At 39.5% G+C, this 16,046-nt stretch overlaps 1 protein-coding gene across 1 annotated transcript in view; it reads right to left on the reverse strand.

Annotated features, from left to right (window-relative positions):
• Positions 1–16,046, reverse strand: part of LOC149004142 (uncharacterized) — a 63,770-nt gene that overhangs the window by 16,309 nt on the left and 31,415 nt on the right. Inside the window, exon 4 of the mRNA XM_089168318.1 lies at positions 2,328–2,417. Coding sequence (XP_089024444.1) covers positions 2,328–2,417 — 90 coding nt within the window. The remainder of the gene's footprint in view (positions 1–2,327; positions 2,418–16,046) is intronic.

Here is a 16,046-nt window from a genome sequence, read left to right on the forward strand (position 1 = left end):
GCCATGGTGAATGGTGTAATCGTCCGAGTCATAGATGCCTAAAGTATGCTCGTTTAGTAGACTAGAGAAATAGAATTCCCATCTCTTCTTAATGTTCTCATCACGTACTAGTACTTTACCATCTTCACTTTTAATATATCTAACATGGTCAAGATCTTCATACTTCTTCTCCCTTGCTTATCCCGTAATTTTCTTAGCGACATTTCTAGCCAACCTATACCTTTGAAGATCCTCAACAGCCTTAGTCCTTTGCTATGTCTTAAAACTAGCTTTCTTATTCGTAATGGCTACTTGAACTTCACCATCCCACCACCAAATGCCTCGATAGGAAATGGAGCTTTCCTTTTGATTCACTTATAACATCTTTAGCCACCTTCTTGATATATGTAGTCATCTTCCACATTGCATTAATGTCCCCCTCAAAATTCCACTGTACTTGTCTGACTACTTCATTAATGAAAGGTTTAAAGCACTCTCCTTTAAAGTTCCACCATCTTATCTTATGAAAGTTAACTTGCACCTTTTATGATTTTTTGGAGTTAAACACATATCCAGGATCACTAGTCTATGTTGTGAGGTTAACCCTTGGTATCACCTTGCAATCATTGCACAACAATCTATCAAACCTTTTAGTTAGGAAGAACTCTATTGGCTTCTATGATGTCCATTTTTAAGGGTAATTAAATGCTCCTCTCTTTTTCTAAAGTAAGTATTTACAATAGATAGATAAAAAGCAACAACAAAATCTAAAATTGTGATCATGTCCTTATCCCTCACTCCAAAACCATATCTTCCATGTACAATCTCATAGCCGCTTTAATCTTTCCCATATGTCCATTTAGATCACCCCCAATGATTATCTCTTCTCCTCGACAAATTCTTGCATTAATCCATCCATGTTTTCCAAAAATTCTAACTTTAGACTTTCATCCAGTCCTACTTGAGGTGCATTATATGCACCAATTATATTTATGATTTCTTTCTCCATTACAAGCTTTATTGCAATAATCGTATCACCTACTCTTTTGACACCCACCACATCGTTCTTAAAATCTTTATCCACTATTATACCTGCACCACTTTTATACACCAAATTTTGAAGTCATCCAATTCTTTAGCTTTTTTACCCTTCCATCTAGTCTCTTGAATGCAAACTATATTAACCCTACATTTCCTAGTAACAACCATCAATTCTAAGTTCTTACCTATTAACGTTCCTATATTCCAAGAAGCCAAACTAATCCTACGTTTCTGGACTAGCTTCTTTACCTGCACTCGTCCACAGTGCAGGAACCCTTGTCTATTTATCATAGCATCCAAGCACCGATGTGGCGTGTCGCTTAGGGGGGACGCCCTAGCGTCTTCCCCATATTCTCATATATTTAAATGTGAAGCATGTAATCTTGCTAACCATTGTCATTCACCCTATCTTTATTATGGGAATAGATCCACTACTCCCTTTTATATTGTGCAGTGTGATGTTGGGGAAACAGCTTGCTAGTCTGCTACTTTGTTGGGCTTCCGATATTTCTTGTCATTTGTTGATCACTATTTATAGTCCACTTGAACTTTTTTATGCAACAAAAGGGTGATGTTTATGCCTCCATTACCAATTTTTTTCAGTTGATTTATACCTAGTTTGATACTCCTAACCCAATTCTTCATTCTGATGGGGGGGGGGGGTTGAGCATATGAATGGGGGTTACAAAAGGTTTTTACTGATCATGGCATCATCTATCAGGTTGCTTGTGTATTACACCCATATATATGCAACTTACTAAATTCAGTGCATATGTCAACCATATGGTATGGCATTTATTGGTTCTGCCATTGATTTTCAATGGTTCGGACCGTTCGGTTGATTTCATGTTGGGTTAACTTCTTAGACAATTAGAACTCTTCGAAGCTCTATAACAACACATTGATGTAGATTGGTGAAAATTCTTACTGATACAAGTTCTCGCCAAATTAAAGCCTGCCACATTACAGTTACTAAGGGCATCATTGGATGAGTTCCAATTATTGGCGTGGTAGAACCCTGCTCTGTATACTATACATCCTGTAACCATAGCAGAAATCTAAGGCAAAACCCCCAGAGCTGAAACTAACAACTAACTTGAATTAACACAAAAGCAAATTTTGCTTTCATCGAATTATTGAGGAACGTCGAGTAACAGTGAAAATAACATTAATTTCAACTCATCCAATAAATCAGAATTTTATGAGAGAAATGCCAATGATTTGAAACAACCCAAGATGGTAGGTTCAAAGATTGCAAAGTACAAATAACTGAGAGGATAACTTCAGCATTAAAATGAAAAATCAACCTGAAGAAGAGCGAGTGCGTTGCAAACTCGGACCGCTGGCCCCAGAGGTAGGTTTGGTGATGAAAGAATACTATAAATAGTTATCAACTCCTGCATATACATTATCAAAATTAAGTAATACAATCACGGACGCATGAAGAAAAAAAAATGCACAACTTCCTCCACCTCAGTTTATAATTCATAAATAGAGTGCTCTACCACCTAGGTAGACAATAGAGCTAAGGTACAAAATGCAGATACAAAGGATAATTGCAAGATGCTAAGACCCCCCCCCCCAACCCAAAAAAAATAAAGTAAATAGACCACATATACAACCAAATGAACAACATTCACAGTAAGCTATATAAACCTAAACAAACCTTTTAAATGTAACATAGCATATCCTCAAGAAACAATATCCATGACGATGAAAGACAGGATAAAATTGCACAAGCAAAATTTTTATGAGATTGTAATGACTATCACAATGACATAATACAGCACCTGCCTCATTTAAAAAAAAAATCCTTCTTTTTGGTAAGCAGAATGGGATCTTCTCTCTCTCTCTCTCCCCCCTTCTTCTTCTTTTTTTTTTTTTTTCTTTGTGGGGGGGGGGGCGTTGAAGAGGGGGTTATTTTCAGGAGATTGAGAAGCTTAGTTTCTATTTCTATCTTCACACACTGGCAGCATTTTTCATCCCCCTTAATTCCTTAAGAGAGCCTTCATGATGTAACTTCGATAAAATTCCCTCTGTTAGCCTTTCTTGACTGATTGCAACACCCCTCAAAACTTATTCAATTTCTTCTACTTCTTTGAAAGAGAATCGCCGTGCCAATTTGCAGCTCGACCAAACCTGGTATCTCTTCCTCCATGTGTTCCTCAACAGGTGGAAAAGTTCACCTGGATACTTCAATGATGAGAACAACTCTTCTGTGGAGAAAACATACCTGTCTTGGAAGTAAGCCGTGAGCTCTTTCTACAAACAGTTCTTTCAAGAGAGTAAACGTTTTCTTGAGATGTACAATTTCTTGAATCATAGAGCCTAATAATTTCTGAAAGTCTAGTTTATATTTCAGTAATTAATAGTTTTTGTAGCAGTTCCTACAATTGTAAAGACCAGAATAGCAAGGATAAAAGAAGGAAGAAAAAGAGAGAAGGAGAAGACAAATGGAAGAGAGTGGGAGAGAGCTCGCAACAGAGACTCTTCCCTATGATGCTTTATCTATAAAATAAAAAGCAATCTCAATTTAAGAGAGCTTTCCTAAACTGAGTTACCTTCCATAACACCGGAATAGAAAGGTACTTATCAAGGGCCGAACCCCTTCTTACAGCAAAAAGGAAAATGTCATATCTTTCAAAAATAGAAACTATCACTATGGCTATTAGTTTTTTTTTGGATGAATAAATAAATATATTAAAAGAACAAACACGCATACATCAAGCCCGAAATTTAGCAAAGCTAAAGAGCACGGACAGAGCAAACTGGGGCAAGACCCAAAGAAAATGGGCCAAAAGAAACTAATTTGCAGAAATTTTCTTTTTCTTCTTTCTCTTGGAGCACTTGAGATCAACCAAGAAGTCATCGCCGAACGGGTAGTGCCCTTTTATAGGACGATTACTCCTTATACACTCGACACGATCTAGATCATGAACGGTAGGGGAGAGCGTAGAATCGTGAGTGTGCTCTACAGGGATTAAGTCACAGGCCAAAGGTTTGGTAGCGTGAGTGATGGCTGAAGACAGGAAAGAGGGGTTGGAGGAGGAAGGGAGAGAGGGTCGGGATTTGAGGAATGGGCCAAGAGATCCCTAACAAGGAAGGGGGATGGATGAGGAGAGGAGCAAGGCCCATGGGCCATAGGTCCCAAAATGGATCGCATAGGTGAGGGTATAATGGGTAAAGGATATTGATCGTGGGAGGAAGATGGTTTAGAATCGGTGGAGAGAGGCTGCCTTGAGTCGGTTTCCGAAATGGAAGGCTTGAGAGGAGGAAAGGGGTTGACAGAGGGCTCAGAACAAGAGGTTTCATGGAAGAGGGAAAACAGAGCTCGAGGGTTAGGGGAAAGAGGCGATGCCTCCCGTAAGGGAGGACCTTCTGCAATTGATGAAGGTACAGTATTCCAAGCATCGACAGGGGAAGCAGTGGCTTTGATTGCAGAAATCTAATAGAGATCCTCAAAGAGGGGAGCTGTGCAGGGAGTTGTCATAATTGGAGCAGGTTTTGGTCGAGATCTACATCTCCGATAAGTACTAGCTACCGGTGGTGAGCGGGAAGCAGAAATCACTAAAGTTGAAGAAGAGGGATTATCTTGAGCGACGATGGTAGTAGACTTAGCAATAGTTGATGAAGAAGGAGCCGAAACTGGAGTATAGGAAATTTCCCTGAAACCAACAGAGGGTAAAGCTACTTGAGCAGCAATGACATGACCGGATTCATTAAGATTTTGAGCAATGGCAGCAACGGTGCTTTCGTGGTTTTGAGCATCAGCGGTGGCGATAGCTTCATCAAGATCAATGGCAATGGAGCCAACATGGTCTTGACCATCAGTGGTGGCCGCAGCCTCTACTGGGTCAGGAGCAACGGCGATGCAAGTGGCTTCAATCGAACATCTTTCTAAGTTCTCGATGATGAGGCTTTTAGGGATCGACATAAACTCTTGGACATATGATGTCGACCGAGCATTCAAAATAGTAGAAGAACAGGAGGGAGACTCATAGCCAAATCGGCTACAAGAGACACATTTGGATGGAACCCAGTCATAGGCAATGACTTGACTATAGTTAAGCCCATTATCATCAACAATGGAGATGGAGGATGGGAGAGGATGAGCAGTAGACACTTCAACATATATGCGGGCATAGGAGAGCCTTTTGAAGTTCAAGGTTTTATGGTTGGTGCGGAGAGGTCTTCTAATAGCTGATCCGATGCAGGTGAGGCATTCAATGTTCCAGAAATCAAGAGGGAGACCGAGGAGATTTATCCACCAGGGTATTGTGCTGAAATCGACTCTGTGGAGGGGCATTGAAGGGTATAGGGGATTTTCCGACGAACCAGGGGGAGCCCTTAAGAGCACATGCTTTGCAGTCAAAGGAAAGGGAATTGAAGAGAAAGAAACCAGAATCAAGGACAAAGAAATCGAAAGAATCTACTGCTTTCCATTGCTTGGAAAGAGAGGTTTTTACGATACCAACAGGGGGAGGAGGGCCAAGAAACTGTCCAACAATGGCAGATTGCCAAAGAATGATACTCTCCTTGGTTGCAGAGGCAGGGCAATGAGCAGTAGGTGTAGCCGAAAAGGGGGTAGTAGGGATGAAAGAAAGGTTAAAGTCAGTGAAGATGGAGCTAGGGGTGGAGGAGGTGAAGAGGGAGTTTCATGGCTTAGCAGGAGAGATGGAAGGGAGAAGGTCAATGGTGCAGGAGTGGTTCGGCAAGTCATGGATATTACTTATTAACTAAAATAGCAAGAAACCAAGTGTACATGGTAAAGATTACCCACAATATCTTGACCATATACAAGATATACTTGTCAACGCTCCCCCTCAAGCTTGAGCATATAGATCTTCCACACCCAGCTTGCACATCCATTCTTAAAAGCAGATCCAAAGAGTTATTTGGTAAAGATGTCTCCTAGACCTAGTTGCTCAATAGGAAAAATGGGGGTGACAATCTTCTTTCTAAGATCAGCATCTCAGACGAAGTGGCAATTGACTTCTGTTGAAGTATATGCAAGTCTGGACTATTTTACTGTTCATGTGAATAGTAACACAGTTTTTACTGTTCACGTGAACAGTAACATGAACAGTAAAATAGTCTAGACTTGCATATACTTCAACATAGTATGGGTTACTACGGACCAAGTAGTTAGGTAAAGGACAATATAGGTAAAGACATGTAATGATATCGTTGTAGAATGCCATAAGTTGAGGACAAAGATCTTCACAAATAATATCCATCAGCACATCTTGAGTAGATATAGAATAAGATACCATTAGTAGAAACTATGCTTTCTAAAAACTCCCAAAACTTATGTACCAAGACTCCTACATTAGAAATAGAAACTATGCAGTTTTTACTGTTCATGTGAATAGTAACACAGTTTTTATTGTTCACGTGAACAGTAAAATAGTCCAGACTTGTATATACTTCAACAACTTTAATATGCTTAGTGAGCTCATGGAATGCAAGATTACTTGTGATTTATATTGCAGCTTGATTATCACAAAACATCTTCATTTTGGTTGAGTCCACTAGCAGCCTTAACTCAGAAAGGAATGTTTGAACCGACAACAATTTGGCAACAGTTTGAGCCATGGCTTTGTATTTAGTTTTGCCACTTGAACATACAATAGTGGTCTGCTTTTTGCTTCATTAAGTGACGAGGTTGCCACCTACAAATATACAATAGCTAGTAGTAGATTGTAGATCACCATCTGAACCAATCCAATTGGCATCAGAAAAACCAGTGATGCAAATGTAGTGATCAGGAGTGAAGACGACAAACAAGCCCCTTTCCTGGTGCTCCTTTAATATTTCGCAAGATGCGACATACAGCTTCCCAATGGGTCTTCATAGGAGAATGCATGAACTGGCTAACAAATCCCACAGCAAAGGATATATCTGGTCGGGTAACAGTGAGATATATGAGTTTGCCTACAAGTGGTCTGTACTGATGGGGTTTCTCAAATTCCTTACGGTCAGTGGAGCCAAATTTTTTATGAGGATCCATGGGAGTATTTGTTATTTTGAGAAAGAATAAGTTGAGGAATGGGGAAGAGGAGAGGATGGAAGCCACGATTTTGTTGTGGAGTCTCATGAATCTTGTGAGAACTCCTCAAAGTAACTTTTCTATATATAGGCTAATTTACAAGTCTATTCTATATAGGAAAGCATAAACCTATTTCAATTGGTATAAAACACTTAATTCCTACAACCCTTTCCTATCGAGAGTTAGCGCAAAGTACTAACTCTCGATGGATCAATCCCTTCCTAAATTGCCCTTTTCTAACACTCCCCCTCAAGCTGGAGCATATATATTACTCATGCCCAGCTTGTTACAAAAATATAGGTAACCCTTGTATTCCCTAGAGCTTTGGTGAACAAATCTGCAAGTTGTTCTCCAGTCATCACATGCTTGGGGGATATTATGCCTTGCAATAACTTCTCACGAACAAAGTGGCAATCTACTTCAATATGCTTGGTACGTTCATGAAAGACTGGATTTGATGCTATATGAACCGCAGCTTGATTATCACACCATAACTTCATTGATGTGTCATCAATAATTCTTAATTCCTGGAGTAATTGTTTTATCCATACCATCTCGCATGTTACCTGTGCCATAGCACGATACTCAGATTCTGCGCTTGATCTTGCTACCGCAGTTTGTTTCTTACTCTTCTATGATACAAGATTTCCTCCAATGAATGTGCAGTAGCCTGTAGTCGATTCTTCCATCAATAGGTGATCCAGCCCAATCAGCATCAGAGAATCCTTCTACATTTCTATGTCCATGATTAGTGTAAAGAAGCCCGTGTCCTGGTGCTTTCATAAGATACCTCAGAATTCGTATAACTGCATCCCAGTGTGATGTTCGTGGGGCAGACAAAAATTGACTCACAACACTGACTGCAAAGGCAATGTCAGGTCTAGTCACAGTCAGATAATTCAGCTTCCCAATAAGCCTTCTGTACTTCTCTGGATCATCAAGAAGGGTTCCATCTTCTGGTATTAACTTTAAGTTACATTCCATGGGAGTGTCTATAGGTTTTGATCCCAACATTCCTGTTTCAGAAAGCAAATCCAGTACATACTTCCGTTGAGATAAGAAGATGCCCTTTGTTGATTGGGCAACTTCAACTCCTAGAAAATACTTTAACTTGCCCAAGTCGTTGGTCTGAAATTTCTCTTGTAAGTAGGTCTTTAACCTATCAATTCCTGAAGTGTCATCTCCTGTAATGACAATATCATCAACATAAACTACAAGAAAGATCTTGCCTGCATCAGAGTTTTTAAAGAATACAGAGTGATCACTTTCACAACGGGTCATCCCAAATTCTATTACAACAGTAATAAAGCGTCCAAACCATGCTCGAGGTGACTGCTTGAGACCATATAATGATTTGCGGAGGCGACAAACCTTATTCTTCTCCCCCTGAGCAAAAAACCCAGGTGGTTACTCCATATACACTTCTTCATGTAGATCTCCATGAAGGAAGGCATTCTTCACATCCAACTGAAACAAGGGCCACTTGTATGTAGCGGCAAGAGATATTAAAATACGGATGGAAGTAAGCTTGGCAACAGACGAAAAAGTAACAACATAATTTATGCCATAAACTTGAGCATAGCCCTTGGCAACGAGACGAGCTTTCAGGCGAACTAACGAACCATCATGATTAACTTTCACAGTGAATATCCACCTACAACCAATAGCTGTCTTTCCTGAGGGTAAAGGCACAAGATCCCAAGTTTGATTGTCTTCTAAGGCTTATAATTCTTCGTTCATTGCACTGACCCACTCAGGATTAGACAAGGCTTCAAGAACATTCTTAGGAATAGGATAATTCTCGATAATAGATAAAGCAGTAGAGAACCCAGGTGATAAATTAGAATATGAAATAAAGTTAGAGATGGGATACTGAACACAAGAACGAGTACCCTTCCGAAGAGCAATGGGAATATCAAGGACAGATTTGGCAGGAACGTCCGCAGGATCAACAGACGAAGTCGGCACAGAGGTAGAGACCGTAGGTGCAGAGGGGGGAGCTGGTGGTTTTGGCCGGCGCATGTACACTTTGGTGATGTCTGACAGAGGTGGAGGGGAAGGAACTGTACCCTGTGGAGACACACTTTGAAAAATAAATAGATCATCATTTAGGTCAGTTAAACTATGAGATTCAGTGGAAAAAGAAGTTGACTCAAAAAATGACACATCTACAGTAACAAAATATCTTCGTAAGTCAGAAGAATAACAACGATATCCCTTTTGAGTGCGAGAGTACCCCACAAAAATACACTTAAGTGCACGTGGATCAAGTTTAGAGATCCCTGGGCGATGATTACGAATGTAACACACACAACCAAATACGCGAGGAGGTAAAGTAAATAAGGGAGATGAAGGAAATAAGAGAGAATGAGGAATGCCACCTTTTAAGACAGATGAAGGCATCCTGTTAATAAGATAACAAGCAGTTGAAACTGCATCAGCCCAAAAGGATTTAGGAACCTTCATCTCAAATAAGAGAGAACGAGTGACCTCCAATAAGTGTCTATTTTTCCTTTCTGCAACCCCATTTTGTTGAGGAGTATCAACACAGGAAGATTGGTGAAGAATCCCATTAGAAGCCATAAATTTACAAAACGGACCAGAGAAATATTCTTTGGCATTATCACTACGAAAAGGAACACCAAATTGAGTACGAATTTCAATAACAAAATTGCAAAATATGTCAAATAATTCTGAACGGTTTTTCATTAAATAAATCCAAGTGACTCTTGAAAAATCATCCACAAATGCAACAAAGTATCTGTAACCTGAAGTAGAACTAACAGGACAGGGTCCCCACACATCAGAATGAACCAGAGAGAAAGGGTGGTCTGATCTGGTGTTTATACGAGGAGGAAAACTCACACGATGAAGTTTTCCAAATTGACAAAACTCACAATCCAACTTTGAAAGAGAATGAAAACTTTTATCTACCAATTTTAGGGTTTCCAGAGAGGGATGCCCCAACCGACAATGTATTTGATGGGGGATGGAAATACTAGAACAAGCAGTAGAGGATATCTCCTCGAATAGATACAACCCCCCAGACATACGGCCTCTACCAAGTATCTTCTTCGTCGTAAGATCCTGAAATAAACAATAGCCAGGAAAGAATTTCACCAAACAGTTATTAGTGGAAGTAAATTTTTGAACAGATAATAGGTTAAATGGCAAATTAGGTACGTAAAGAACTGAGGGTAGGGTAATGGATGGAGTGAGTTGAATTGTACCCACTCCTTTAACATTGATATGAGAACCATCAGCAAGTGTAACCAAAGCGGATGATGGAACAAAAGAGGAAAATATCCCTGTAGCCCCGGTCATATGATCAGAAGCTCCTGAATCAATGATCTATGGGTGAGATGTGGTTGAAAGGCAACTAGTAGTATTACCTGTCTGAACAAGGGTGGTAGCGGCTGATTGTGGTTGAGTGGCCTGAAACTGAGTGAAACGAATATAATCTTCCTCAGTCATCTTTACAGTCTTACCCTCAGGATGAACTTTAGTAGTTGTAGGCGCTGATTCATAAGTGATAATTGCATTCGCCATGTGTGGGGGCTTCCCATGAAGCTTCCAACAGTATCTTTGAATATGTCCTGGACGACCACAATGATGACAAGTCTTAACTTGTCCTGGACTGTCAGTAGAGTTGTGTGAACTTGGATATTTTCCAGTATTATTTCCTCAAGTTCGTCCTATATTTTGTCCACCAAGGACCTGTCCTCCAGAGGTGCCTCGAGAAACTGTTGCCAAAGCTGAATTTTCTGTAGAGTTATTAGTACTCTCCCTTGCAACACGAAGAACTCTTGAAAATGTGTCGGCTAACGTGGGTACATGATCACTACCAAGAATCTGTGCTCTAACTGCCTCAAACTCCTTTCCAATACCTCCCAAGAAACCCATAACAGCTAATTGCTCTCTTTGATTTTGCATAGTTTTGACATCAGAGGAGATAGGTAGAATAGAGTTTAGTTCTTCATACATTCTTTTAAAATCTGCAAAATATTGGGTAATATCTCTACCTTTTCTATCGACTCGATAAAATTCCTGGGACAATTCGTAGATTCTAGCCAGATTATTATGACCAGAACACAACACATTCAAATAATCCCATAATTCCTTCACAGTTTGTAAGTGAGTCACCAAATCTATAATGTTATCTGCCAAGGAATTAAACATCTGCCCAAGTATTCGTGCATCAACAATTGCCCAAGCATCATCATCTATGGGTACAGTCTTATTCAAATGATCTATCTGTCCCCGTCTAGTAAGAACAATTTTAACTATAACCCTCTATTGGTGGAAATTTGATCCACCCTCCAATTTCTTCTCAGTTAACCGATGAGAGGATGAAGAAATAATTTCAGTCATAGTATTTTTATTTGAAGTTTCTCCCATATCAAACAATTTTAAAATCAAATCCCGTAAATCGAATCGAAATCGAAAACCGAATCGAAACCAGAATCAAAGAACCAGAATCAGAATTATTCCCAGATTAATCCCAGATTCAGATTAATCTCATAAACATAAATAAACCAATTTAAAATCAAACCAAACCAGAAAACTTGAATCAACTTAAAATCAAACCAAACCAGAAAACTTATCTCAGTCTTTCAACTCGATCGAAGTCTCCTTAAACCACCGAAACTCAAGTCCAAACAAGAAACCAGATCGCAAGTCTTTCAACACGATCGATCACTCTTGAAGTCTCCTTAAAACAACCAAAACTCAAGACCAAACAGGAAACAGATCGCAGCTTTCTTTCTTGAAGTCTCGAAGTCTCAACACATGATCGATCTCTCTCACTCTTTAACAATCGATTCGCAGCTTTCTTTCTCGAAGTCGAAGTCTCGAAATCTCAACACAATCGATGCTTTTTCTCCTAAGAAGCAGAACCGACAGTAACCAGCGACAATTGCTTCTTATCGATTGCTTCTTCTCCAGGTACAATTTCTTTCCTTCCTATAGAATCGAAAGGAATAAGAGGACCTACTGCTCTGATACCATGTTATTTTGAGAAAGAATAAGGTGAGGAATGGGGGAGAGGAGAGGATGGAAGCCACGATTTTGTTGTGGAGTCTCATGAATCTTGTGAGAACTCCTCAAAGTAACTTTTCTATATATAGGCTAATTTACAAGTCTATTCTATATAGGAAAGCATAAACCTATTTCAATTGGTATAAAACTCTTAATTCCTACAACCCTTTCCTATCGAGAGTTAGCGCAAAGTACTAACTCTCGATGGATCAATCCCTTCCTAAATTGCCCTTTTCTAACAGTATCTATAGGTTTGGCTGTAAGGAACCAACCCTATATCGGTCAACAAATCAAGGACATACTTCCTTTGAGACAAATTGATCCCCTTCTTGTTTTGGATCACTTAAATTCCTAGAAAATACCGTCAGTAAACCCAAATCCTTCATTTGAAAATGCTTGTGAACTCAGGTTCTAACTTCAAATATACCAGTAGAATCATTGTCGGATATGAATATATGATAATATCATCTATATATACTGCTAGAATTATCACTTTAGAATCTTGGCGACGAACAAAGACAGAATAGTCAGAGTAAAATTGTGCAAAATTGTATTCAATAACTATGGAGCTAAACTTGTCAAACCACCCTTGTGGATATTGTTTTAAGTCTATATATGGCTTATTGAAGCTTGCACACCTTCCTTGACACCTCCCCTTAAGCAACAAACCCAGGAGGTTGCTCCATAATTTACCAAAAGGAAGGGCTTTTTTTCTTCTTCTTTCCTTCCTGTATCCAACTGATATAAAGGCCGATCAATAGTTGCAGCCTAAGAGATAATGATGCGGACAAGGATTAAGTTTTGCAGCCAGAGAAAACGTCTCAAAACCAAATGCCTAAGTATAGCCTTTAACCATGCCTTAATACACTCAACTAATCCATTGGAAATTTACTCTAATAGTGTAAACCCATCAACAACGAAATGCCTCTTTATCAGGGGGCTAATCTACAAGAGAACAGTTATTAAAATAACAAAGTGAGGATATAAAAGTCCGGTGCAAAGGAGGAAGATGTTCAATAGACACAAAGTTAGCAATGGGATAAATTAAGGTACAAGAGCGTTTACTTTTGTGAAGAGATGCTAGTAAGTCAGGATCATCTGTTGGAGCAAGAGGAAGATTGGGGAGAGTTGGAAGAGAGATGGTACTCACTGGTGGCACTCGAGGTGGCTGCCGCTATTACCTCTGCTAGTACACTTTCACAGGCAGAGACTTAAGCAAGGGAATGATAAAAAAATATGGGATAAGGGGAATCAACAGGGACAAGCATAGTTAAATCATCATGGGAAGAATAAAAAGGAAAATCCTCAAAGAAGGTAACATCAACACTTAACGGCGACTCGAACGTGGATCAAGACAACAATAACCTTTGTAGTCCTTGAATACCCAAGAAAAATACATTTGGCAGCATGAGTACAAAGTTTGACTAATATCTCAATAGATGATTGTGCACAAAGCAAACAGATCCAAGCACACGAGGTGGAAGAGAGAACAAGGGAGTGTTGGGATGTAAGACACAATGGAATTTTATAATGCAACACAGATGAAGGCATTTGGTTAATCAGAACAAAAGCAGAATGATCATCAACAAAGCTCACAAAGTAACAAAATCCTAACCAATTTTTAACTCATCAAGGACCACAATTATCAGAATGCACTAAAGAAAATCAAAATGAACAACGAGATGTATTACTACTACGAAAGGATGCTTAATAATGTTTTCCTAATTCACATGCCTCACATTGCAGAGAAGAAATAGACCGGCAACCTGGAACCATAAGTTGTAGTTTGGATAACAAAGGAGGCCCAAGATGGAAATGCCACTGTAGAGGTGATATACTGGTAGAAGCAGCGACAGCAGAAGGTCTAGTCCTCACCCAGTCAGAAGCTTCCTCTAGAGAGTGTGCTAGAAACGATTGACAAAGTAACCTCAGGAGTGGAAGATCACTTAGCAAAGAAGGGGAGTTGCTGTCCCCAACTTCCACCAACCAACTCCTGACCAAGAAGCCCCAAGGCCACCACCACCACCAAAGGCAGCCCTAGAAGGTTTCATTGGTAAGGTAGCACTTTTGGCCCATTACCAAGATCTTAGTGAGCTGACACAAGAGACAAAACTGTTGTCCATGAGAACTACAGTGACAAAAAGAGATCAATGGTGACTCTAAAGTTAGAACAGTGAAGGACCAAAAGGATATTCCAGTCCTTGAAGTCTAAATAATAGTTGACAGAGGTTCCCTCACAGAGCGTAGAAGCATGATTAAATCAATAGCACCGGTCAGAGTTGAAAATAAGGAGGTACCCACCCCATTAAAGATCCCTTGTGTCTTTAGCACCATAGAGAAGGCAATGCTGCCCACATACATTCGAGCTATACTAGCCCCTATTCTTTATGAGACATGCACTCCCTTGGGCCTCAACTTTCTACTTGGGAGAGATACTACAAGGAACCTCCAGGCTCTAGCTATAACACTGACAGAGGTGGTGACAAAGAAGGACTCCAAGAGCTTGACTAGCCCCTTCATCTTTCCTCCTTGGGCTTTTGACACAAAGGCCCTTAGATTTGAGGACTTCATCCCCACTAGTCCTACAATACCAGAGTTTTATCTTGGAGCAGTACTGGCAGCCAAGTACCTACTAGTCTACTACTTCCTCCCCACTACAAGATGCAATGACGAGTCCACACCAAGGATTTCTAGAGCATCCAATCAGAAGCATTTGATTAACACATTCATCAAGAGATGAATGCTTTCAAGAAGGGGAGAATTGATGTAAACACAGAACCCCCTTGGCCAAACACAAAATGGGCCACATGACCCACCCAAATATACTAGCCAAACCCCATTCTAGGGGTATTTTGGGTATTTTAGGCCCTATCTTACTACTGGAATTTAATTCCAGTTCAATCTCTGGAGTCCAAGTTTGTGAAAGAGTTCTATTTGAGTTTTATTGGGTTTCTTTTGAGTTAATTGTGGATAAGATAAGAGTCCTTACTCCTTAAGTCTTTTGAGTTAGTTTTGTATAAGATAAGATTCCTTACTCCTTAAGTCCTTACTCTAGCACACATTAATTAGAGTTCTAATTAAACAGAATTCAACATGTGCTAATTAGAGTTTTAAGTCAACTAAAGTTTTATTTCAGCATATGCTTTTAGTGTCCCTTAGATCTTATGTTTTGGATAGTTGAGATTAATTCATGTGGTGGGATCATAGTACTACATTTAGGCAAAATGATTTTGGCCAAATTTTTGCTGTTTCCCCACTTGGGCGAAACGTAACTCTTATCAAAATAAAAAAATCTGAAAATTTTCCAAAATATCAAAGAAATTTCCAAAACCACGGTGAAATTTTCAAAATCACCCCGAAATTTCACAGCAATCCTTACCCTTATGACACTTCCTTTAAATGGGTTGGCTATTTTATGAGGATGATGCTACCTACATAAGGGCAGGGTTTGACTATAGAGCACTATATGGGTTTGATGACATAGGCTAAGTAATTCCACCATTCGCAAAGGCAGACCTACAAGGTTGAGATGATGGAGCCATTAGGGCACAACAACTATTATTAGGTTATTCATAGGTGTGATGTGTATTGTAAATTTGTAATTACATTCATATACAAATATGTTATACACTTATACTGTTTTAATAGTCTACTACTAACTACTGATTTCTACGCTTGCACTTGATTATTTGTATATTGATTGTTGTCTTTTTGCTGTAGTTTAATGAAGATCTTTCCTCTTGCATCATATCTATATTTACATTGGTTAAAATTCATGTTCCACACTTCCAGATTTGCTAGTATACAATCGGGCATGTCCCAATCAAGAACACTCATCATTTTGGGTTAGGTTTGCAAAAATAATACTCCCATTGAATTTATTAGCCTTAAATAAGTTTGGACACCGAAAACCAGACCAGGATGACCCAAAAACCCACCG

This window comes from Hakea prostrata, chromosome 9 (assembly GCF_041222555.1).
Source record: "Hakea prostrata isolate BN-2017 chromosome 9, UWA_Hpros_2, whole genome shotgun sequence".
NCBI lineage: Eukaryota > Viridiplantae > Streptophyta > Magnoliopsida > Proteales > Proteaceae > Hakea > Hakea prostrata.